Below are 24,247 nucleotides of genomic sequence, written 5' to 3'. Positions count from 1 at the left end.
GCCTCATCCTTGTCCCTTACCCTGCTGGGGGATTTGGGGAGATCTTGGACCCCTACTTCCTTATCCAGCAGAACTCCCTGTTCTCAAAGCCCTGGATGAAGAGTCGGGAGGGACCCCCAGGACTTGCAGGCCCTCTGTGACGGCTATTCATCCCTTTGGTTGCCCAGATTCCTAGATGCTCCCATGGGTGGGGAGGGTATTGGAGGGGAAAAAATGCGCCAAAGACCCCTCTCCTCATACCTGCTAGCTGAAGCCTGGGGGGCTCCTGGGAACCCACAGGTCATTAGTAGTTGCTTTTCCTGCCAAGAGCTTCTAGGCCCTGTTCCCAGGGTTGGCGTGATCTGATCAGTTGTTCTTCCTCTGTGTCTGGCACATAGTAAACACTCAGTAAATGCTACCTCCTGGGCCAGGGCCCAAAGAGGGGACCACCTTCCTGTGGCCTGGCTGCCTGCCCTGGCCAGGAAAGCTCCCAGGCGTGGCCCCCTCCCCAACACAGGCCACAGCTGAGTGCTCTGGCTGGTGGCTTCCTGCCCAGAGCTCCTGCCGGAGCTGCCTAAGCAATGCTTCTCCCCTGAGAAGGCCTTGTGTTCAGGCTTCTGTGACCCACCCCCCCTGCCCTGCCCCCTTCCTGGCCCAGCCAGTGAAGCCTGTGAGACTCTGCCTGTGGCTTCTTACAGCAGGCGGGTTTGATATTCTCTGGAGCTGGTACCCCTCTTTTCGAACAATAGTAACAGCAGCAGCCACTTGTTTCTTGAGCCCTGTGCTGAGGACCCCACAGATAGCAGTTCTTAGAATGCTCCTAGTGAATGTCCAGAGAAAAATATGAACCTATTTTACAGATGGGGAGGGGAGCCCTCTCTCCTGCAGCACGCAGCGAGGAAGTGGCAGAATGAGGATGTGAACCCAGATTTGGTTGGTATCTCCACCGTGGTGAGCTCATTTGTGGTGGTGGGTTTCTCAAAGCCCCTCAGCCTTTTGTCAGTCCATGAAGGTCAGGGGCATGATTGCAAGAGTATGACTGTCAAACAGCAGCCCGCCTCAACCCTGAGAATTCACCACTTCATGCAACTTCAGCATTTCTGGAGTTGCTGTTCTGACATGCCCCATGGAGTGGGCCGGAGTGCCGTGGCCCTTGCCTGCTGGGGCAGATGCTGAGGGAGATGGACGGTGAGCAGTACTGCTCACTATAGCTGGTGCTCCCTGCGACTGAACAGGCTTTTAATCCCAGCTGTGCCCCTTGTGGGCCTTGTGACCTTGGACAGACCATTCCTCCCCCACCTTGGCTTTCTCATCCATCAAATGGGCATAATGCTGGGACTGCCCCTGCTGATGGGGAATAAACATGTGAAAAAATGCAAAGTATTTAGCACAGAGCAGGGCACATAGTGTGAAATAGCGTCATTTATTGTTGTTTTTAAAATTTTCACCCTGTGGCTATTTTCCAACCACTTGTTCAGAGTCGCTGGGGCCTCCTGACTCCAGCAGGACCTGAGTGAGTGAAGTCACTCAGTCGTGTCCGACTCTGTGACCCCATGGACTGTAGCCTACCAAGCTCCTCCATCCATGGGATTTTCCAGGCAAGAGTACTGGAGTGGGTTTCCATTTCCTTTTCCAGGGGATCTTCCCGACCCAGGAATTGAACCTGGGTCTCCCGCATTGTAGGCAGATGCTGTACTGTCTGAGCACCAGAAGGACCTGAGTGAGGCCTTTCTGTCTTCTCCTCTGGACACTCGTTCACTGGGCACTAAGTCTTCCTTGTGGTGTGCGTTTGGGCACTGATCAGGTGTTTTGTGGGGGGCTTCTGTGTGGGGTTCGCATTGATCGCTAGCCATGGGAGATCTGTGCTTCAGTTTAAGCACCTGTAAAATGGGAGCAATTATTGACCCTACCTGCTAGTGCTGTTGTTAAGCCTGGGAAAGTTAATGTTTTGCAAAAGCAGTTAGAAAAATGCCTGATGTTTAGCAAGTATTGAGTACACACCACTCTTCCTGTGGGGAACTGGAGTAGGGGGCCCAGTGAGGAGGGCTGCTGGCCCCTGCCTGAGTGGTGAGGGAGCTTGGAGTGGGCACAGCTGTTCCGAGAAGGCTCTTCCCAGGGTTGGTCCTGCAGCTGGGCTTCAGGTCTCTGATGTACAGGGTCGGACAGGGTCAGGTGTTCCAGACAAAGGGACAGGCCTGGGTGCCCAGGCAGTGGGTTGGCCCAGCAAGAAGTGCTCATCAGTGAATGCTGGCCAGCACACACCTGCTGGAGGAGCCAGAGGTTGCAAATCCAGCCAGCTTCTTGTATTCCTACCTTCATTCATTCCGCAGGTGTTTATTGGGCTCCTGCTGCATGCTAGGACTTGGGGTTGGAGCTGGAAGTGGCTCCTGGCATTGTGGAGTTCACAGTCTGGTAGGGGAGAGAGTCACTCATTAAATAATCACAGTGACTGAATGAGAGCACGTGTGCTGAAAGACAAGTTCAGGACTCAGTCACCAGTGAGCTCAAGGAAGGCTTCTGAGTGAGACTGGGAGCAGGCAGGGCACAGGGACACCTGATGCAGTGGCCCAGCAGCAGCCAGTGTGAGGGCCGATCACACAAGGTCTTGTGGATGGGACAGGCACTTGGGCCTGGAATCTGGTTCCCCAACCTGTGAGCACAGTGCTGTATCAAGGTGTGGGGTTGCCAAGGGGTTAGCCAAGGACAGGTTACCCATACTTTCAGGTAAAACCCTCTCCTTCAGTGACAGGGTGGTTTTCTTGGAGTGTGGTGGCCAAGGACACATGTGGCCCCTCTTCCTTCCCTTCTGCCCACTGTGTACAAAGTGCCTCCTGTGTGTAGCTGCCAAGGGCCCTGTAGTGTGCAAAGTTGTCAAGTGTGTGCACAGCACCCTCCCAGCTAAAGCAGTGGCACCCACTGCATGCCTTCTGGGCTATGCTGCTGTGATCGGCTGCAGGGTCACCACTAGGACATGGAGATGTAGAATGGGGTGGGGCAGAAAGAACCCCAGTTTCTAGGTTCAGAGTCTCACCTTGAGTCCCCTTACAAGGACTTCTTTCAAGGTCTTAGAAGGTGGATACTGTGCTGCTCCCCATTTGACAGATGAAGAAACTAGGGTTCAGAGAGGTCCGATGAGAGGCACACAGCCAGTACTTTTGTGTGTTTGTGTATAATGTAGCTCCAGGAGAGCAGGAATTTCTCTGTCTGGTTCGCTCCTGTATCCTCAGGGCCTAGCACAGTGCCTGGCACACAGTAGGTCCTCAGTAATATCAGGGTAGGGTGAATAGGCGTCCATGAGTGTGTGGTCCTCAGCAGGGGCCCAGGCCCAACCTGGCTAGGTTGGAAGGAAGTACAGTACTGATGGTAAGGAGAGAGGGCCAGGGTTCAGCACCGTGGACAGCAGAGGGTAGGGGGCTTCTGCACTTTGATTGTGTAGGAGCCCCAGTTGCGATGAACAGGCAAGGGTCACCTGTCCCAACATTCCCCCATCAGAGCAGGAAGTACCTTTGTACCCCTTTTGAGTCTTGTTAGTTTATTCCTTTTTATCTTTTATGTTTATTTTTATTACACCAATAATACACTCTTATTGTAACATTGATTACAAGACTTATTAGGCTTTCCTTAGGTTCCAAAGCCTTTCCATTTAATTCAGTGAATCCTCATAACACTTCTATGAGGTAGGTGCAACATGTTCCCCATTTTACAGATGGGGCAAGCAAGGCAGAAAGACATCAACGAACCCAGGGTAACAACTAGTAAGCAGTGGGATTTGAATCTAGGCTCCAGGCGCCATGTTCTTAACCAGATTTTCTAGAGACAAGTAATAAATCTTCCTTGGTTACTTCCCCTCTTGCACCCCAACTTCTGACTCTTCCCCACAGGTCACTACTATTGCTGCATGGGTTTGCTCCTGCCACATCTTTCTTGCCCATCACTTAAATACATTTATGTACACATAAGAATTGGTAGTTTTGCTTTGTATGTTCATGTAAATGGGATCATGAATGGTTTGTATTGCTCAGTGGTTTGCTTTTTCCCTTGATGCTGTGCCCTGGAGACGTCCCAAGATGGTAGCATCAATCTTCTTCCTTTTGGAATATGCTGTAGCACATTCTGGCCTGCAGACGTATCCCAGTTTGTTTCACCAGTCTCTGACTGATAGGCGTTTAGGTTGTATTCGATGTTATTAGTCGCCCAGTCGTGTGAGACTCTTTGCTACCCCATAGACTGTAGTGCACCAGGCTCCTCTGTCCATGGGATTTCCCAGACAAGAATATTGGAGAGGGTTGCCATTTCTTCTCCAGGGGATCTTCCCAACTGCTGCATTCGAAAGAGGATTCTTTACTGCTGAGCCACCTAGGAAGCCCTTAGGTTGAATTTACCTTTTCCCTGGCTCAAACGGTGAAGAATCAGCCTGTGATGTGGGAGACCTGGGTTCGATCCCTGGGTTAGGAAGATCCCCTGGAGAAGGGAATGGCAACCCATTCCAGTATTCTTGCCTGGGAAATCCCATGGACAGAGGAGACAGGCAGGCTGCAATCCATGGGGTCACAAAGTCTCACATGACTGAGCAACTAAGCACAGCACTTTTTCCCTATTATAAATGTTGGGGCAGGAAACACCTGGAAGGGGACTGTCCTGTACACGTGTCTCTGCTCAGGTGGGAAACTGTTTCTCTTGACTACTTACAAGGGGAATTACTAGGTCTGAAAATGATCCTCCCAAGCTGCCGGCCCAAAAGGCTGTACTCCCCCAGTACCCGCAACATTGTAGGGGAGTGCTCATTTTGCTGCATTTCACCAGCATTGGGTATTAAGGTAATTTTTGCTTTTTGAGGTAGTGCCTGGTGACCAGCATCTCTGGCAGTGGTATTGTGGTGGTCTGCCCAGCCGTCCACTCCCTCCTCTGTTGCGCACTCCCCACCGTGTCTTTCAGCCTGGCCACTCCACCTCGGTCTCCGCCATGAATGGGCCCACCCTGCAGTCCTCCTCGGCCTCGTCTGCGTCTTCGGCCTCCACCTCGGCGGCGGCCGCCCCGTCCCCGCGGGGCTGGAGCGAGTTCTGCGAGCTGCACGCGGTGGCCGCGGCCCGGGAGCTGGCCCGGCAGTACTGGCTCTTCGCCCGCGAACACCCGCACCACGCGCCGCTGCGCGCCGAGCTCGTGTCGCTGCAGTTCACCGACCTCTTCCAGCGCTACTTCTGCCGCGAAGTGCGTGAGGGCCGGGCGCCCGGGCCGCCGGCACCCCGGGCCGCCCCCGCCGCCCCCGCGCGCGACTACCGTGAGACGGGCCGTGGGTCCCCGGCCAAGGCCGGCGGCCCCCGCCGAGCCGGGCGCCGGCCCCGCCGCCCCCGCGCCCGCCCCCGGCCTGCCCAAGGCCCGCAGCTCAGAGGAGCTGGCCCCGCCGCGACCGGCCGCCACCTGCTCGCTCCGGCACCTGCGCCACAGCCTCCGCCACATCTTCCGCCACCGCTCAGCCGGCGAGCTGCCCGCGGGCCCCGTCGCCACCAACGGGGAGGCCGGCGAGGCCCCGGCCAGGCCCGGCCTGGCCAGGAAGCTCCTGCCCTGGAGCCTGGCCCGGGAGCCGCCGCCCGAGGCCCTCAAGGAGGCGACCCTGCGGTACAGCCTGGCCGACGAGGCCTCCATGGACAGCGGGGCGCGCTGGCAGCGGGGGCGGCTGGCGCTGCGGCGCACGGGCCCCGACGGCGCAGACCGCCTGCTAGAGCTCTTCGACCCGCCCAAGGTAAGACCCCGCGCGCACGTGGCTCCGGGTGGTGACACTTTCCCAGCAGGTAGCTGCAGAGTGCCCAGGGGACTTTTAAAAAGTAAACTGTTCCCTCAGAGAATCATTTCCCATTTTTAGGTAGTACAGAGCTCCCTTAGACGCCACACTCAGCTTTGCTTCGTGTTTCTCTGTTACAATGCCATGCACGTTCGTCGTATAATTAAGGAATAAACGTTAGAACGTGACTGTTAACTGGACTCTGAGGGTCCTTTGGATTCCCCTGGTTTTCCCCTAAGGTCCCTTTTCTGCCTCAGGACACCAAGTTTGATGTAGTCGTTATGTGTTCTTAGGCACCTCTTGGCTGTGATGAATGGTTCTTCAGCCTTGTTTCCAGCGGCCTTGGCAGTTTTCAGCAGCACTGGTCAGGGATTTTGTAGAATATCCAGGGACACCATACATGGGCATCATGTGGGCTGGTGGCAGCCTGGTTCAGGGTCCTTGAAAAGCCTGACCCAGGTTGACCCTGACAAATAGGAGGATTTCTCCTAAGGAGTTAAAAACTGTGGTGGAATTCCTTAGAGGCCTTCCATGCTTTGTGAATGTCTTACTTTCTTTGAAGTTTAGATTTTTTTTGGGGGGGGTCTTTTGGGACACAGTTCCAGTGGTGCAGTTGAGGCTGAAGGCTCGTTGTCTTCTGGACACCTGTAGGACTCCGTCTTTGACCAGATGTGTCAAGCTGATGGGATCCTGTGGCCTGTAATTCCCTTCTCTTTGTGGTTCTGTTATGTCCTAGGCCCTTAGTCTAGAGAGTGAGCAAAGCAGATCCCAGCTCTGGGGGGTGGGGGGGGGGTCACCGTCTGGGTGGAGGAGACCAACAATTACTCATTCATTCAAAAAATACTTGTTTAGCAACTGCTCAGCACTAGCTGCTGGGGAAGCTGGTGTCCTGGTGGGGCTATTGAAGGAGTAAAATGACCAATGAACTTGGAATTATAAATTGTATCTTGTGTTCTGAAAGAAAGAAATGGAACCTCTGGGAGGAGGTCCTAATTTGGGGGTGGGATGGGATGTTGTCAAGGAAGCCCCTTGTGTGAAGTACCTTTCCTTTTTAAACTTCTCTGTGGAGTCATACTCACATGCTGAGCCGTGTGAAGTGCGTCTGAAACTTCACAAGGATCTCTGTGTTTGTACACCCAGTGGCCCAGTGCCCTGGGGGGCTCCCTCACACCTCTTCCACATCAGCACCCACCCCCCCACACACATTGACTCATGCCCCTATGGATTGCATTTCTCTGTTTTGAACTTCATATAAATGGAATTGCACAGTCTGTGTGTGCGTGCTAAGTCGCTTCAGTTGTGTCTGACTCTGTGGGACCCCATGGACTGCAGCCTGCCAGGCTCTGTCCATGGGATTCTCTAGGCAGGAATACTGGAGTGGGTTGCCATGCCCTCCTCCAGGGGATCTTTCTGACCAGGGATGGAACCCCCATCTGTTACATCTAACCCGCCTTGGCAGGCGGGTTCTTTCCCACTGGGGCAACCTAGGAAGACTGGAATCGCACAGTACATTGGTTTTTATGTCTGGCCTCTTTCACCCAGTATGTTCTAGACATTTGCTCGTGCTCTTGGATGTACTAGAGTTTGTTTCTTTTTATGGCTGAGTAAATCCAGTCTGTTGTATGGATGTCCTTCAATTTGTTTATCCGTTTACCGATTGGTGGATATTTGGATTGTTTCTGCTTTGGGACTTTTACAAATCATGCTGTAATGAAATTTGTTCTGAGGTCTTTGTATGGACATATGCTTCCATTTCCCTTTGGTAGATTCCTAGAAGTGCTAGGTCATATGGTAAGTGCACGTTTAACTTTGTAAGAAACCTCTAAATTTTTCTACAAATTGACAGCACAGTTTTGCATCCTCATCAGCAGTGTATGAGTCTTTTTTTTCTTCTCTTCAATGGATGTATACTGGTATCTCAAATTGCAGCTGTAATTTGTATTTCCCTGACTTATGAAGTTGAGCACTTTATCATGTGTTTATTGGCCATTGGGACTGGCTCTTTTTTCAAGTGTTTGTCATTTTTATTGAGTTGTCTGTCTGTTTCTTATTGATTTATAGTCTTTATATACCCTGAAGGCACTTTCTTTGTCCGTATCATCTTCTGCACTATGCTTATCTTTTTACTCTTTTAATGGAATCCTTTTGTGAACCTAAGTTCTTGATTTTAATGTAGTCTAAAGTTTATCGACTGCTTTCATTTATGGTTAGTGCTTTTTCTGTCCCATTAAAGGAATCTTTGCCTACCAAGGGTCATGAAGATCTTTCTTGTCTTGTCTTCTAAAAGCTTTATTGTTTGGGCTGAATCATATTGACAGGCCTTCACAAGATCCACCCTGAACTGCGGTGTGAGGCAGGGGTCACAGCTCTTCCAGTCCTGGTGATGCATGCTGATGTGACCCTCTTTTTCCCATTGGGTCTCATGTGATGCTACTGTCAGCCTGAATCTAGTGTCCATCTGTGTGCTTCTGGACCTGCTGTTCCATTGGCCTGTGTGTCTATCCTATGCCAACACCACACTGTCTTAATCACCAAAGTTTAACTGTGAATCTTGAGGTAACTTTTTTTCCCCCAACTGTGCTGTGAGGCTTGTGGGAATCTTAGTTCCACAACCAGAGATTGAAACCCTGCACCCTCGTTAGTGAAAGCATGGAGTCCTAAGCACTGAGCTGCCACTGAGGAGGTGACTTTTGAACTGAGATCTTTTGTTTTTTGGCTGCACTGGGTCTTTGTTACAGTGAGTGGGCTTCTAGTTGAGGTTCTCAGACTTCAGAGCGCACGGTCTCAGCAGTTGTGGCGTCAGGGTTAGTTGCTCTGTGGCATGTGGGATCTTGGTTCACAGACCAGGAATCGAACCTACATCTCTTGCATTAGCAGGCAGATTCTTAACCATTGGACCACCAGGGAAGTCCCTGAACTAAGATCTTACTGAGGTAAGAATCGCTGGGTTTCAGGAACAGCATAGGGAAAAGGCACGGAGATGGGAAAGCATTTTGCATGTTTTTAAGAAAGCAGCACAGAAACGTGGTGGGGTCACAGAAGGGGAAGACGGCTCGCAGGGGAGGAGGTCCTGTGAAGAGTTAGTATTTTATTCCAGATGTAACATGAAGCTTTTGGAAAGTGCAGATAAAAACTTTATTCATTGTTTTAAAAAGTCTCAAGGCTCTGACACCATGAAAAGCAAATAACATCCCAGATACATGGTCTTACCTGCATGATAATGTGCGATTCCCTGTAAAACTTTTAAGAACTGCTGCTGCTTAAAACAAACCGTCTTAGAAAACACAGTGCCAGGAGTCAGGCGGACCCAAGTTCAAACAATGAATTCGCTTCTTTCTCAGCTGCAGATCCTTAGGCAGGTGGTGTCACCTCTCTGGGCCTCAGCTTCCTCCTCTATTGAGCTGAGCTTCTCAGAGCTCGCACTTTGCGTGGCTGTTGTGTTACCTGGGAGGGCGCCTCTGCTGAGCGCCCAGCACAGGGAAGGCTTGGCGTTTCTGGTATTTCTTGTTGTTGTGGTTGTCGTAGTGAAATGATTTGGGGACTTATTATTTGGTAATAAGTCAGTGCAGATTTTTTTACTGCTTTGGGCCCTTGGTACCTGGCTGGGATGCACGATCAAGGCTCCTGTTCTTCAGGAGCCCAGGGTCAGAGCAGCTGTCAGAGTTCTTAGGGCTCAGAAGTGGTGTCTGGCCTCGGAGAAGTGGGACCTGGGGTGGCAGCTGGGTCCCTGGGCTCGCCCCTCCCCCCAGGCCACCTGGGCCTCTTTCACAGGCTTGAGAGTTGCTGTGTGACCTGGGTGTCCCCCACAAAGTAAGCAGCCCTGGTAGGGCATCTCCCACCCCCTCCACAGGGTATGTGAGCAGGTCCTAGCTTCGGGATTAGAACAGCCTGAGGCTCTTCTGAATGTTTCCTGGAGTGACTTGGATCATCCAGTCTAGGCTGAAGATACCTAGACTAGAAGTCTTGAGTGTGCCTGCCTACTGGGCAGCCTTGACCTCTGACCTCTGACCCTGGAGTTGTCTATGGGAGCAACTTCTTAATTTATTTTTTAATTGGAAGAAAGTTGTTTTACAATGTTGTCTTGCTCTCTGCCATACAACAACACAAATCAGCCATAATTATACATATATCAGCTCCCTCTTGAGTCTCTCTCTCCTCTCCCCCACCCTACCCCTATGCGAGCAACTTTAAACAAAGGCAGTGACTTCCCTGATGGTCCAGTGGTTAAGACTCTGTGGTTCCAGTGCAGAGGGTGCAGCTTCCATCTCTGGCAAGTGAACTAAGATCTCACATGCCAGGGCAGCTCAAAGAGTCAAGAAAGGCAAAGGAGGGTGTGACAGCAAAGGCTTGAGCTCTGGATTCACACCTGAGCTCTGTCACTTGGATGGTGCTCAGGCAGAAGAGGCTTGGAGGACGAGAACTGAGAGAGGGCACTGCCCAGGGACCTCACTTGGGGCGTGTGCCCCCCCTTCCCCCCGGAAATCTGAGGCCAGGTGGTCGGCAGCTCATGGGTCTGCCTCCCCTGGAGTTGGGTCAGAGCTCCGCCTCTGACCAGTGCCCCTGACCCGGTCAATTCTCCACTCACAGCCTCAGTCTAGTTGTCTGTAAAGTAGGCGTGATGGCAGCAGCCAGGGCTCAAGGCACCGTGAGGGCTGCGGTGGGAGGGAGCCGGCCATTACAGGCAGTGTATAAGCGGAGGCCACAGGCTGCTGCAGTGGACCTTCAGGGGGGTGGGAGGAGACAAGCATAGTTCGTTCCCAGAGTTCAAAGTCTAGTTTCAGTGGCATCGCTGCAGGTGGACAGGGGGCAGAACAGCCCTTCCTTCTGTGCGCTCGGGGGAGGCTGGGGATTGTCCCTGGGGGGTGGTCATCAGAGCCCCTTGGCAGGAAGTGACATCTGGGATGAGCGAAGGTGCTGCTCCTGGAAGACTGGGTAAAGGAGTCCCATGCTGAGGAACGGCAAGTGGGAAGGCCCTCGGGTGGGCATGAGCCAGGAGACTTGGAGGAACAGCCATGCAGCCAGGGGCTGGAGTAGAGGGCAGAAGGAGGGGTGAGGCTGGAAAGGTGACCGGGCTGGGTTGGGCGGCACCTGAGGGAGCACAGTGAGGATGTTAGGTTTCACACTGAGAGCAGTGGGAGCATGTGAAGGATTCAGGGCCAAAGGCGGGTGCGACACTTGCTCAGCAGTGGGAATGGGCTGGAGAAACCCTCTGGGGCTGCCTGTGGTCTTCCGGTGTCTGGGAGGATGTGGCATGATTCTTCTCCTAGAAGACCCTCTTGTCCTATGGCACCTCCCTCGGGCATCTCTGAGCTCAGGCTGGGGGCTGCTGAGGAAGCAGTATGTTTCCTTAAGTAAACAGTATTACTCACCAGGCATTGCCCTAAACACTTGACCCTCAAGTCCTTCCCATGAGGTCAAGCTTATCGGCCCGTTTGACATGGGAAAACCAAGGCCAGGAGAGGCAAAGAAACTCAGGAGCATGCTGCTAAGGAGATCTGAGCCCTGATCCCAACTGGTCCCTACTCCTGAGCCCCCAGCCACACTGCTGAACGGCCCCCCCTCCAGCCATGGGGTGCAGAGCACCAGCTCCTGGCCAGGCCAGGCCTAAGATGTGCCATCCTCGGCAGTTACAAACAAGAAAGATGGATTGATTGCCAATATTTATAAACCATAAAATGGAGAGGTTTCCTATAAGAGCCCAACTTCTGGTTTCTCATACGAATTGGTGGATTTGGCAGTGCTGGGCCAGGCTCACTCGGAGTGCACCCCAGCCTGGCCCCTGCGGAAGGAGAGCCTGACTGGGGTGAGGGGTGGGTCCCAAGGTCAGGGAGCAATTACAGGGGTTGGGATTGGCTACCCTGGAGGGCAGGGCTCTCCTAGGAGCTGGGATCCATTTTCAGTGGAGCGCATCTGGGCAGGCCATGGCCTCAGGGCCAGCCCTTTGCTGTTTCCAGTCTCAGTTTCCCCACATGTCCAGGCCTGGTTTGGCTGAGGGGGTCTCAGAGTCTGGCCAGCTTTGCTCGGTCTGAGGGCTGAGCCTTAGTTTCTCTCATCTGCACTGTGGGAGTATTGATGGAATTCTGTTAATAGTAGGTGCTGTTGAAAAATGCCCTTTTAGGCAGCATCTGTTTGGCACTTGTTATATACTAAGCATTTAACTGTCTGGGCTTCATTTACCCCTCACAGCAGCCCTGTGAGGGGGCTGCAGCAATTGGCCCTATATCACAGATGGGGAAATTGAGTTTAGGAGAGGGGAGGTGACTTGTCCACAGTCACACAGCTCAGAGCATCGGAGACGGGATGGGGAATTGGGCATTTGGGCTGCACCTGGTGCCCAGTGTGTCTCCAGAGTATCTACTGTTATCATGGGTGGCGGAGCTGGTGGTGGTTAGCCAGGGGCCCTACCCGGGTGGGTGGGGGTTGGTAGGGGGAGTGTCTGTTTTGAGTTCTCAGACCTGAAAAGGCTCCCCATGGCCATCATGTCCAGTGCCACCAATTTACAGCTGGGCACATTGAGGCCCGGACTCCCCTGGGTCCCTCTTGCACAGCGTGCCCTGCTGTTGGCCTCTGCTGCTCAGCCCAGAGAAGCCGTTGAGCAAGGAGGTGGGGGATCCTAGGGGACTCGGCCCACAGCCCTGAGCTCCCTCCTGCACTGCCAGCCCTCGTAGCCCCAAGAGGAAGTGGGTCAGTTGGCAGTGGCTGGACCGACTGGTCCTTAGGGTGGCTGGGGGCCGTCGGGCAGTGTGGTTCAGAGTCGTTCCCTCCTCTGCTTATGAGCTGTCCTTGGGCAAGTGACAGGGCCTCAGTTTCCTCGTCTGTAAAATGGGGGTGGTCCTGGCGCCCATACGTGTCATGAGCTGTGGATCCTGCAGGTGCTGACTGGGTGGGCAGGGGACCTGGCTGGGAGCAGTCAGTGCTCCTGGCAAGCAGCCTGGATGATGAAGGGGCTGAGAGTCTTGAGCGCAGCCTGGGGGTGAGGGCATTGCCCAACTAGCCCTTCAACCTCCCCTGACTCCGCTGTGCCTGCCTCCCGGGTGGGGAAACTGAGGCCCCAAGATGCAGAAGGAGCCACCGCTGGACCCTGGGGGCCGAGCCCAGAGCCCGTGCCCGAGTGTGGGAAAGAGGAAGCAGAGAGAGAGGGACGTCCGCCGGGGGCCGGCGGTTTCCTCTCGGAGGCAGGAGTGCGAGGAGGAAGAGGAGGGCTGGGCAGGAAGCGGCCATGCAGGCGGGAGGGGCAGCCTCCTGGGGGCTCGGACAGACCTGGGCCCGAGTCCCGTCCCTGCCCTTCTGCACTGTGCGGCCTCGGGAAGGGCACTTGGCCCTCCCTGTGCCTCATTTTCCTCAAGTACAAAGAGCTGAGTGGCGGCACCCACAGCAGGGCGATGGTGAACCAACCGCTGTCCCCGTGGCGGTGAGAGCCGGCCCCATGCAGGGGCTCTCAGCCAGGCTGAGCTGCTGCAGCTGCTACTTGTTACTAGTCATTTTCAGCACGGTGGGCACTGCATTCGACACATCCCATGCAGTCACCACAAACACTGGAAGGCGGAGACAGAGAGGACACTGTCTCTTAAGAGGAAAGAGGCATGGAGAGATATAGAGACTTGCCCAAGGCCACACAGCTGGCAGGTGGAAGAGCAGGAATGCAGTCTGCTGTGGGCCTGCCAAGGTCAGGGGCTTGTGTCAACCCCCAAACAGGCACAGAGACCACCCACTATAGCCCAGCAGACCCTTGTGGGCCCAGAGCCCCAATGATCCCCGGGGAGACAGGCGTGTAGAAGGCCAGTGCATCCCCAATCCCACCTTCCCAGGAGGACCAGGCGTCAAAGGCTTCTGGGGTGAGATGGGGTTTCTGTCCTCGCTCTGCTGGGGCTGCTGTGACCCAGGTGATTCCCCGTGCCTCTCTGAGCTGTGAAACGGGCAACCAAGGGGCTTGATCCGGGCCTTCCAGGGCTGGTGGGGGAAGGAAGGAAGGGGTGGTGGTAGGCAGGGCTCCCGTGGGGCCCCCAACCGCACACACAGCCGCCCTGTCTGCCCCTTATTGGGGTTTTGTGTAACATCGTTTTTTGAAAAGTACTTTGCCGCTTAGAAGAAACCCCCAACCACGCTGAAACCACGGGCAGATGGTATCGGTGTGCTTCCTTTCGGCTCAAATTCTGTGAATCCCAAGACTGGAAAGTGCCCCTGAATCCATCAGGGGGAGGGTGGCAAATGACAGTCATTTATCATCCCTCCATCCCCTTGCTCCTCGGGCCTGTGGCTGTTGTCAGCTTCTTGGAAGTTGATCTTTGGTTTTCCTTTGTTGGGGGACCGCATGTGGAGACACAGAACTGTGGAGTCTGCGCTGTGGACTTGGTGGCCAGGGGGCAGGGCACATGGACAGGTTTGGGTTCAGATCGTGGCTCTTGCGTCCTTGTTATGTGGCTTTGGGCTGAAAACCTGGCCTGTTTTGGCTTTGGTTTCCCATTTTGAAGAATGGGATGTCAGTCCTGCCCTCGCCGGGTGACCGAGTCAAAACCTGGCTCCTGGAGGGCCTGGCACGAGGTGTGAGGTGTTTCCTTCCTGAGGGGCAGCGGAAGGGACTTCCTGCGTGGGAAGTCACAGACCCTCGAGCTGGGTCCCCAGAGGCCCTCCCTGGGATAGGCCACCACCTGGCTGCCACTCCCAGTGGCCCTAACTGGGCAAAGCGGACAGCACGGACAGCCAGTTGGGCCTGCTGGAAATCCCCCACCCACTTCTTTGTGAATGGAAAAGGAAACCAAAATGCACACCAGAGATCTCTGCATTCTGAGCGCTGGCCCTCACTGGGGGTGGGGGCGGGGTGGCTTCCTTCCCCAAGGCAGGAGGGGCCGCCTCAGCTTCCTTTCTGGGGCACACACCCCTTTTTCTCTCTCCCCTCCGAGCTGGGGTGGAGGCCACCGTTGCCCTTGGGCCGTGGACCCCACTGACTGCTCAGTCTCTGGAACCGATGGATGACGGCGGATAGGGGTGGGGGCCAGCACAGCAAGATCTAGCCTCCGGGTCCTCCCTCCCTGTGTCTGAACCCCCTCCTTCCTGGGCCGGACGCAAATCCTGACTGCGGCCCAGTCTGAAGTCCACAGCACGGCAGAGAGAACCTCTCTCCAGGGAACCATCTGGAACGGGAGGACAGACCGTGGTGTCTCTTTTCAGATCTGCATGTAATCTAGGAAACTGTCTACCTTACCGAGGGCCCCCACGTTTGAGTTCCTGGTGTTTCTGGTTTTGTTTTAAAGCTCAGGGCAGAAATGATAGAACAGTCACCGAAAGACCACCCATGATCCAACTACCCAGAGAAAACGAGCATTTCAGTCCCAGTCAATGTCTCTGTCCTCTCTTGTATTTCTTTCTCCAACTTTTCCCCCAAATTGCAGCTCCATCAGCATTCGCTAATTCTTCATTCAGTAGTTAATAGAGGGAGCTCCTTCTGTGTGCCCAGCACGCTGGAAATGGGCAGAAACTTTTGGACAAAACCCCAAGCCCTTGTGGGACTAACACATTCATTCTACATTTTTTTTTTCACTTAACATGTGTTGAATATTTTTATGTTTTCTTAAGAAATTTTTAAGAATGTCTTAATGGCTGCACAATATTTCATTTACATAGGCCATGATGTATTTATCTGTGATTATCCAGACTCCTGTTTCAACCATTTCTAATTTTTTTGCTCAAGTAGATACCCTTGTGACAAACGTCTTGTACATCAATCTTGCTGCCCATCTCTGATTACTTCCTTAGGCTACATTCCTAGAGGGGAAGTGCTGGCTGGAAGGCGTCATGAGCGCTTCTCATGTGTTTTCTCTTAAAGCTTTATTGAGATATAGTTTACAGATTATAAAATTAACCTGTTTAAAAGGGTACAGTGGTTTTTAGTATATATACAGGGTTGTACATGTCTCCATGGTTTACAGGCCACTTTCTCATCTCACCACCACTCATCTCAAAAAGAGACCTTGTAGCCATCAGCAATCACTCCTCATCCCTCCCCTCCCCCGGCCCCAGGTAGCCACTCATCTCCTCTGTCTCCCTAGATTGGCTTAGTCTCTTCTTTTCATGTACACAGAACCAGTGTGTGGTCTTTCATGACTGTCTTCTTTCACTCAGCATCATGTGTTCAAGGCTTGTCCATGTTGGAGCTCGTGTCAGTATTTTGTTCCTTTTTATTGCCCACTGATTTCCCATTGTATGGCTAGATGGCATTTTGTATGTCCATTTCTCAGTGGATGGACATGAGGTTGTCTTCACTTTCGGGTGATTATGAAAAGTGCTGCTGCAGACATTTGTGAGTTAAGTTTTCGTGTGGACGCATTTCTTTTTTTTTCCCTGGGTATGTACCTAGGAGTAGAATTGTTGGATCAAATGTAACTCCCTTTAAACATTTTGAGGAGCTGCTAAACTGTTTTCCAGACTACTGCACCATTTTATATTCCCACCAGTAATGTATGAAGGTTCTAACTTCTTCACATCCTCACCAACACTTTTTATTATAGCTGTTTTTGATTGTAGCCATCCTACAATGGTTTTGAATAGTTGAATGGTTTTGATTTACATTTCCCTGATGGCTAATGAGGTTGAGCATCTTTTCATGTGCTCAGGAGCTATTTCTAATGTTTCTGATACATCCTTTCCAAAGAGCCTTCTGGAAAAGCCATACTCATTTAAATATCTTCAAATAGTGGTGCTTACATTGGGTATTACTTTAAAAATGTTTGCCAACTACCAGGTGAAGTGGTTATCTTGTCCTGATTATGAATAGAATGGGCCATTTCTCTTTTTAAAGAACTTTGAGATATACTTCACATGACATAAAATTCACCATGTTAAAGTACAATTCGTTGTTTTTAGCATATCACTGTGTATGCAGCCATCATCACTGTCTCATTCCAGAACATTGCACCACCTTGTTTCATCACCTCACTCAGAAACCCAGTACCTGTTAGCATTGGTCCCCAGCCCTTAGCAGCCATTAATCCTGCTTTCTGTCCCTGCGAATTTTGACTGTCTCTTATGTTTCTTGGCCGTAGACATTTTCTGTGACTTACAGACCATTAACTCTCTGTGTGCCTCTCTTGCACTGCCTGCCTCTTCCCTGCTAACCTGCAGGAGCTCTGTACATGGATCCTGGTGCTCTGTCACACACTGCAAATATTTCCTTTGCTATTTGACTTTTCAACTGGTTCTGAGTTTCTCAGCCTATGAAGGTTTTTAAGTCTGGGCACTGACATATGGTTGATTTTTTTCCTTCATGATTTTGTCCTTTGCTTTTTCTGCTTAGGGCTGGGATCAGATAATTACTCAGGTTCTTTTATTCCAGTTTTGTCTCGGTTTTATGTTTCACATTTAATTATTTAATCCAACTGGCTTTTATTCTTTGTGGCTGGTGCAATTTCCTGTTGTTCTTTGGTGTCAGTGAGGTGCTGTGTGTAAAGGCATATCACTGAACAGGGGCTAAGGATAATGACAAGAACTCTTGGCAGACTGAGCTGGGAAGGGTGGAGACTGCGGCCTCAGTGGGCCCCGCCGACTCTGGGGCTCCTGGCTGGCGCCCTGGTTCCCCGTCAGCCTGGCCTGAGGCTCTGCTCAGCTGACTCTGAGCCTCCACGGCAGCCCTACAGCCCCCTTGAGCTCCAGAGGTCCTCGCTTTCACCTCTTTTTCTGAATCATCATTCTTCGAAGGCAGGCGGTAGCCACCGTCCGGGGCTTTTGGGGATCTTGGTGGTGACGAGCCCCCCTCCCTCCACTGCACGCCCCTATCGGAGGCCAGTGACAGAGGTTATTTGTTGTTGCTTAACCACATCTTTTTCCACCCTCGCTGGGTGTAGAGCTGACAGGGGCCCCAGGGTGCAGCTGAGGGCTGTGCTGCTGGGGTAAGGGGCTTCCCCCACCTGGCTGGCTCCACCATAGGGCTGGGAGGCAGGCACAGCGCAAAAGGCCCTGGGGGGTGGCCAGCCAGCTCTGGGTCCCCTCTGCTTTCCCCCCAAGAACACAGAGCACACCCTCCCATGCAGTGGGAAGACCTGGGGCAGTGGCTGGTTGCACGCCAGGCGGGACCCTCCTGCTCGGGGCCTGGGTGGGTGGTGGGGCCTCTGGGAGTCACGGCTTCCCTTTTTGTCTGGGGGCTGACACAGCCTAGTGTTCCAGGCCCGGGTGTCCTGGCCTTGTGGTGGCCAGAGGGGCACCGCATGAGGAAGGCAATGTCGGTGTGAAGGTGGGTGGGGACAGGGTGCGGGGCTCTTGCGGCTCTGCAGCCACATAGGGCAGGGAGGAAAACTGGCGGGATGCTCGGAGCAGGAAGTGGTCGCTCAACGCGTGAGCTGGTGGCAGCTGGTTTGCAGCCGGCAAGGGGCAGGGTGCAGGGGGCTTCTGACGGGGCCCCCAGTGGGCCCAGGCCTAGGTGCCGGCTCAGTATTCCCAGAGACCCTGCTCTGTCCTCCAGCAGGAAACTGACAGAGGGGAGCTGACGCAGGCTAGCCACTGAGCAGCTCCACATTCTGGAAAGTGGTTGGTTCTACTCTGCTGGAAGTTTTGGCCAGGAGTGGTGCCCTGTGCAGAGGAAAGGTACAGCCCGCAGCCTGGCTTGTGACGGTGTGAAGCTGGCCTCTCTGTTCCCACCTCTGCAAGGCCCCATCCCAGGATTGGCCTCCCCAGGCCAGGTCATGGGTGGACCGCTGTCACCCTGAGGGGGAGGCAAGGCGAGGTCAGCTGATGAGATGCCCATAGGTCCATAAGCACCTTGGTTCCCTAGTGCATCCACGCCCATGAGGGGGTGTGGGGAGGGTGACTTCCAGGAGTGGTCTCTCTTCAGCCACAGGCCACTCCCTCCCAATCCTGGGTGGTTCCCCAAGGCTAGCCTAAGAGTAGAAGTGCATGCTCATCTCCACACTTGGCCACTCAGTATGAAGCTGGACAGCCGCATCTCAGGGTTTGGATGGCTGTCAGGGGGATCCAAGACTGGTTCTGTGAATATTGGGGGTTGGGGAGCTCTCTCTGTCCACGGGCATGTCTGTCTCTGGGAGGCAGGTTGCTCCAGCATCTGAGAGGGGCTTTGTGTCCCTGTCACTGTGATTCTATGTGTGGGGTGGTCTCCATCTCTCTGAAAGGGGGCTTTATGTCTGTGTCACTGTGAGTCTGCATTTCTGACATGTGGAGGGGACCTTGCAGGCTTGCAGGGGAGCTCATTGCAGGTGGGGCTTTAGGGAAGCCCCCAGCCCATGCTTCCTGCTTAGACGGTAAAGCATCTGCCTACAATGCGGGAGACCCGGGTTCAATCCCTGGGTCGGGAAGATCTCCTGGAGAAGGAAATGGTAACCCACTCCAGTATTCTTGCCTGGAAAATCCCATGGACCAAGAAGCCTGGTAGGCTACCGGCCATGGGGTCACAAAGAGTCGGACACGACTGAGCGACTTTCACTTTCCAGCCCATGTCTCTCTCAACACCTCTAGCTAGTTACCCCTTCTACAGGGCCTTCTTGGGGCCTCTCCGGGTCCAGAAGTAGAGGGGGCACAGGCCCCCACAATCATGCTTGGTCACTAAGGGTGTGATCTGGGGGTGCCACCTGCCCAGGGGAGGGAGGCGAAATGATGGGGACTCTGGGCAGGGGGGACATCTCCCTCTGTCAGTGCCGGCTCGGGAAGAGCTCCGTCTCTGGCACTGGTGGGCTCTCACTTGGCAGAAAGGGGAAGCTGACTTGATCTTTGTGGCTTTTATAGAAGCATCTCCCGTCCCTTTCCTGCTCTCTTATGGGGAGACGGAAGCCTGAGACAACAGGGCCAGACCAAGGAGGAGACCTGGGAGACTCCTGTGTACTCCAGGCAACTGACAGGTTGCACATACAGAAGCCCTGGGCATGTGCCTCATCACCATCTCCATTTTACAGACGAGGAAACAAAAGCACAGAGAAGTGATTTGCTCAGGGTCACATGGAGAAAAAGTAGCTGGAAGCAAGCATTCAAAGGGTGTGTGTGTGTCCGTGTGTCCCCCAGGTTGGGGGCAGAGGAAGGAAATGACCTGTGCCCTATAGTTCAGCTAAACATTTGTTGAGCTCATTGCTTTCAGTTTGCCCCCAAGGGAGCAGGGGAACAAGGGGGTGAGATAACTCGCCACACCTCCACATCTGCCTCTGCTTCCCAGACATCTGAGGGCTGGGGCCCCAGGCATCTACCCTCACCCATTGATCTGACAGACTCTCTCTCGACCTCCTCCAGGCTGGACCTGGTGCTGGGCCCCAGCTGGAAACAAGGCTTGGTGCCCTGTCCCCACCCCCAGAGGAACTCCCAGTCAGATGGTGGGGGCAGCGGCACCATCAGGAAATTATGGCCTGGTCTGATAAGCCCCGTGCCGCGGGAGAGGCACAGGAGTTGCACTGACCACAATGTAGCGATCAGAGAAGGCTCCCTGAAGGAGAGGTGGTTTTCTCTCCTGAGACCAGCAGTTTAGATCAGGTCTGGTGGTGTGTGAGCTGGATGGCAGCGGTGCTGTGGGCTCGGGGACTACATAGACAAGGGTCTGAGCCCCAGCTCCACTTGGCTGCTCTCCATGGCTGGGGATAACTGAATTTTGCTGGTCAGGGCTCCCATTCCTCCATCTGTATCGTCAGCTTGACCCGTGTTCCATGAGGCGTCCAGGGCCTTCCTCTCAGCCAGGGCTCTCCCTGAGCTGGCTCAAGGCCCTGGAGGCCCAACCTGTGTCCTCCATCCTTGCCTCCCTGAGTCCCTGCCATTCCCCTAGAGTCCTCGAGAGGGTGGGGGTCTGCGTTGGGGGCCGTATCCTGTGCCTACAGATCCCAACACACATGATACTTGGCAGACAAGGGGCCTGTGATGAATATTTGTTGAGGACTAAAGTTGAACATCTACAACCTCCCAGCCCTGTGCTCAATCCTGGGGATGTGACAAGACCAGGTTCCCCATATCCACATTTCACAGGTGGATAAGGCAGTGGAGGAAGTGAAGTGAAGGGGGTTCTGGGATGGTGACTCTGTGTGTCTGGATTCAGTGGTCAGAGAAGGCCTTCCCGAGGCAGCAATCCTTGAGCTGAGACCTGAGTCCAAGAAGAGCCAGATCTGTAAAGATGCAGGGAACCTGCCTTTCAGCCAGAGAGAACAGCAGGTGCAAAGGCCCCGAGGTGGGAGTGTGCTTGGTACATTGAAGGCAGAGTGGAGGCCAGTGTGGCGGAACAGGGTGAAAAACAGGGTAGGTGAGGTTAAGGAGGTAACAGGAACGAGGTCCAGCAGTATCTCACGGGCCACGGTGAGGACCAGCAAGGTGGGGCCTACAGGTTTTTTTAAAAAAATATTTAACTGTATGAGCTCTTAGTTGCAGTGTATGGGATCTAGTTCCCTAACCAGAATCAAACCCAGGCCCTCTGATTGGAAGCATGGAATCCTAGTCCTGGAGCAACAGGGAAGTCCCTTTTTAAAAATTTTCTCTATTTATGCAGGCCGTCAGTGCCCAGTCTTAGTAACAGCACATGGGGTATTCGATGGTCTTCAGAGCCAGCATGTGAGTTACTTGGTTGCAGCCATGTGGGATCTAGTTGCCAGACCAGGGATCTCTCCACCTGGGCCCTCTGCATTGGGAGTGCAGAATGTTAGCCACTGACCACCAGGGAAGTCTCCACAAGAGTTTTAGAGCAGAGGAGGGGGATGAGAAGTTGTTGGATTCGGGATGTGTCTGGGAGGAGCGCTAACAGGACTGTTGGACAACAAACTCAGTTTTCATGCCACCCGTCCCATCTCTCAGGGTTCAAGATGTCACCTTTTTGTGATGCCTCACCTTAGTGGGGCTCCCTGTGACCGCCCCTGCTTTGCTCGCAGGAGCTGCTTATGACTAGAATCCAGAGCCCTCTCCCCCATCCCCCTACGAACTGCTGAGAACTGGAATCCAGGCCAGCTCGTTCTCAAGCCCTTGCCCCCAGGGCCCAGCACTGTGTGTTCTGTGGGGTGGGCTGTATCCCCTGCCCTCCCCATCTCTTGTGCCTGGGGAGGGGGTGTGGCTCCTTGCCCAGCATCTGAAAATGCTGTTTCAGATGCACCCAGGATAAACATGGATCCCAGGCTGACCTCCAAAGGATCCAGGCCCACTGGCTGTAATGTAGGAGGCTCTCTTAGCCTTGGCTGCTCATTTGTGAAGTCGGGAATAAAACACCAGCCATGCGTGGGCTCCTGGGGGGGGCGTCAGGGGAGGCGCCCACCATGTTCCTCCAACAAGACAAGTGGCTCAGAGCAGGATGCTCTCAGAGATGATGTCAGGGTTGCCTTCACCCTGGAGCGGTGACCTTCCAATTTCCTTGGTCCTGGTACCTCCATTCCTCAAGATGATGCTCTTTTCTGCAATATTTCCAATTTCTGGAAATGATGCAGACCTGTGAATTCAACAGTTCAAATGTCCTGGATGGACAGACCAGGCCCCAGTGCCTGGCACACAGGAGGTGCTCATTAAAGAGTGGAGTGAGGGGGCCTGTTAGTGCTGTTTCTTGCCACAGACAATTCCCCTGCCGTCTTGTGGATGTGGCTGCACTTACTGGTCCCTGGCTGTTGGCTCCTGGCATACTCTTGGCTTCCGGTGTCTTTTTCTTCCCCCTTCTCCACTCTGCAGAGCACTCAGCAAACATTTAAAGCCGGTGACTGTGCCCTGTGGAAGGCACGAGATGGGAAGGGAGCAGGGAGGCTGCCTCGGGCTCACGGACTCAGTGTGTATGGACAGCCATGAAAGCTGAAAGTTTCCTCAGGAGAGCGGTTTGCTTCTGAGCAGACCAGGTATTCCTAAGACTGACTTCCCAAGACCCTGTGCTCATCCCCGCCCTGTGACATCCCCTGAGACCTTTCCATATTCTCCCCCCCTTGCCCCCACAGTGCCCATACACATGGTACTGCCACATTTTCTTGGAGGGTAGAGGGGCACCATTAGCCCACTTTACAGTAGTGGAGACTGAGGCCAGGAGAGGCAAGTCAGTTGTCCATGGAGGGTGAGGCAGAGTTGGGACTGAAGGCCAGGAACGTTTAATTCCAAAAACTCAGGATGGGGAGGCTGCTTGCAGTGGTTGTGCAGACCCAACAGGGGTTTCTGAGCTGGACACTTGGTGGCCACTGGGTGGGGAACACATGGGTTCAGGTTTCTCTGCTCCAACTCTTCTCGGACATGACTGAAGTCTGAGCAGACACAGCAGCAGCAGCAGCTCTTCTCAGAGCCTTTAATGGCTGCTGCGCACGGGATCCATGCGTAAGTGGCTGCCTTTTCTTGGAGAATGCCTCTTTGCACTGGCTGCTGGGAAGCTCAGATACAAATCTGTGGCAAGTTAAACTCAGGTCTGTGTTCTAGTGGTTGTCTGCATTCCCATTCTGGGTATCCCTGGAATCTGAAAGAGGACATTTTCTCTTTTTTTAAGACTGTTTGTATACAATTCAGTTCAGTTGCCAGGCCTTGATTCCAGCTTGTGCTTCTTCCAGCCCAGTGTTTCTCATGATGTACTCTGCATATAAGTTAAATAAGCAGGATACAATATTATAGGATACAATAAGAGGTGATTAAGCCTTTCTCAGAATGATGTTTCATCCATTTGTTCATCCATTGGTCCAAGCAGCATCCGTTCTGGGCTCTTGCCTGAGGAGAGGGAACTCAGTTATCCATGACTTAGGTTCAGTCGCTCAGTTTTGTCCAACTCTTTGCAACCCCATGAATCGCAGCATGTCAGGCCTCCCTGTCCATCACCAACTCCCAGAGTTTACTCAAACTCATGTCCATTGAGTTGGTGATGCCACCCAACCATCTCATCCTCTGTCATCCCCTTCTCCTGCCTTCAATCTTTCCCAGCATCAGGGTCTTTTCAAATGAGTCAGTTCTTTGCATCAGGTGTCCAAAGTATTGGAGTTTCAGCTTCAGCATCAGTCCTTCCAATGAATATTCAGGACTGATTTCCTTTAGGATGGACTGGTTGGATCTCCTTGCAGTCCAAGGGACTCTCAAGAGTCTTCTCCAACACCACAGTTCAAAAGCATCAATTCTTTAGCGCTCAGCTTTCTTTATAGTCCAACTTTCACATCCATACATGACTATTGGAAAAACCATAGCCTTAATTAGATGGACCTTTGTTGGCAAAGTAATGTCTCTGCTTTTTAATACGCTTTCTAGGTTGGTTGTAACTTTCCTTCCAAGGAGCAAGCATCTTTTAATTTCATGGCTGCAGTCACCATCTGAGTGATTTTGGAGCCCAAGAAAATAAAGTCTGTCACTGTTTCTCCATCTATTTCCCATGAAGTGATGGGACCAGATGCCATGATCTTAGTTTTCTGAATGGATCTAGAATTTCCTCCAAGCCTTTGTTTTCAGGCCCCCAGCAAAGACCCACTGTTCTCTGCCTGGAGGTCAGCAGGATCTTGCTTACAGTCTGCCTATCACCAAAGAGGACACTGAGGTTGCAGTCACTGCCATGCCCAAGATTCCACATGTAGGTGGTGGAGCTGGGGCTTGTCCCAT

The 24,247-nt window shown here is 53.2% G+C and overlaps 1 protein-coding gene across 1 annotated transcript in view; it reads left to right on the top strand.

The window, feature by feature from the left end:
- SH2B3 (SH2B adaptor protein 3) overlaps window positions 1–24,247 on the top strand; it is a 37,510-nt gene that overhangs the window by 5,401 nt on the left and 7,862 nt on the right. The window contains 2 exon segments of the mRNA XM_070386171.1: window positions 4,915–5,289; window positions 5,291–5,719. Of these exon segments, the coding sequence (XP_070242272.1) occupies window positions 4,942–5,289; window positions 5,291–5,719 (777 nt within the window). The 5' untranslated portion in view covers window positions 4,915–4,941.

The sequence above is a fragment of the Bos mutus genome, chromosome 17, assembly GCF_027580195.1.
Source record: "Bos mutus isolate GX-2022 chromosome 17, NWIPB_WYAK_1.1, whole genome shotgun sequence".
Lineage (NCBI taxonomy): Eukaryota > Metazoa > Chordata > Mammalia > Artiodactyla > Bovidae > Bos > Bos mutus.
Note: the sequence above shows the minus strand (reverse complement) of the source record. Positions and strands in the feature narration are given on the sequence as shown.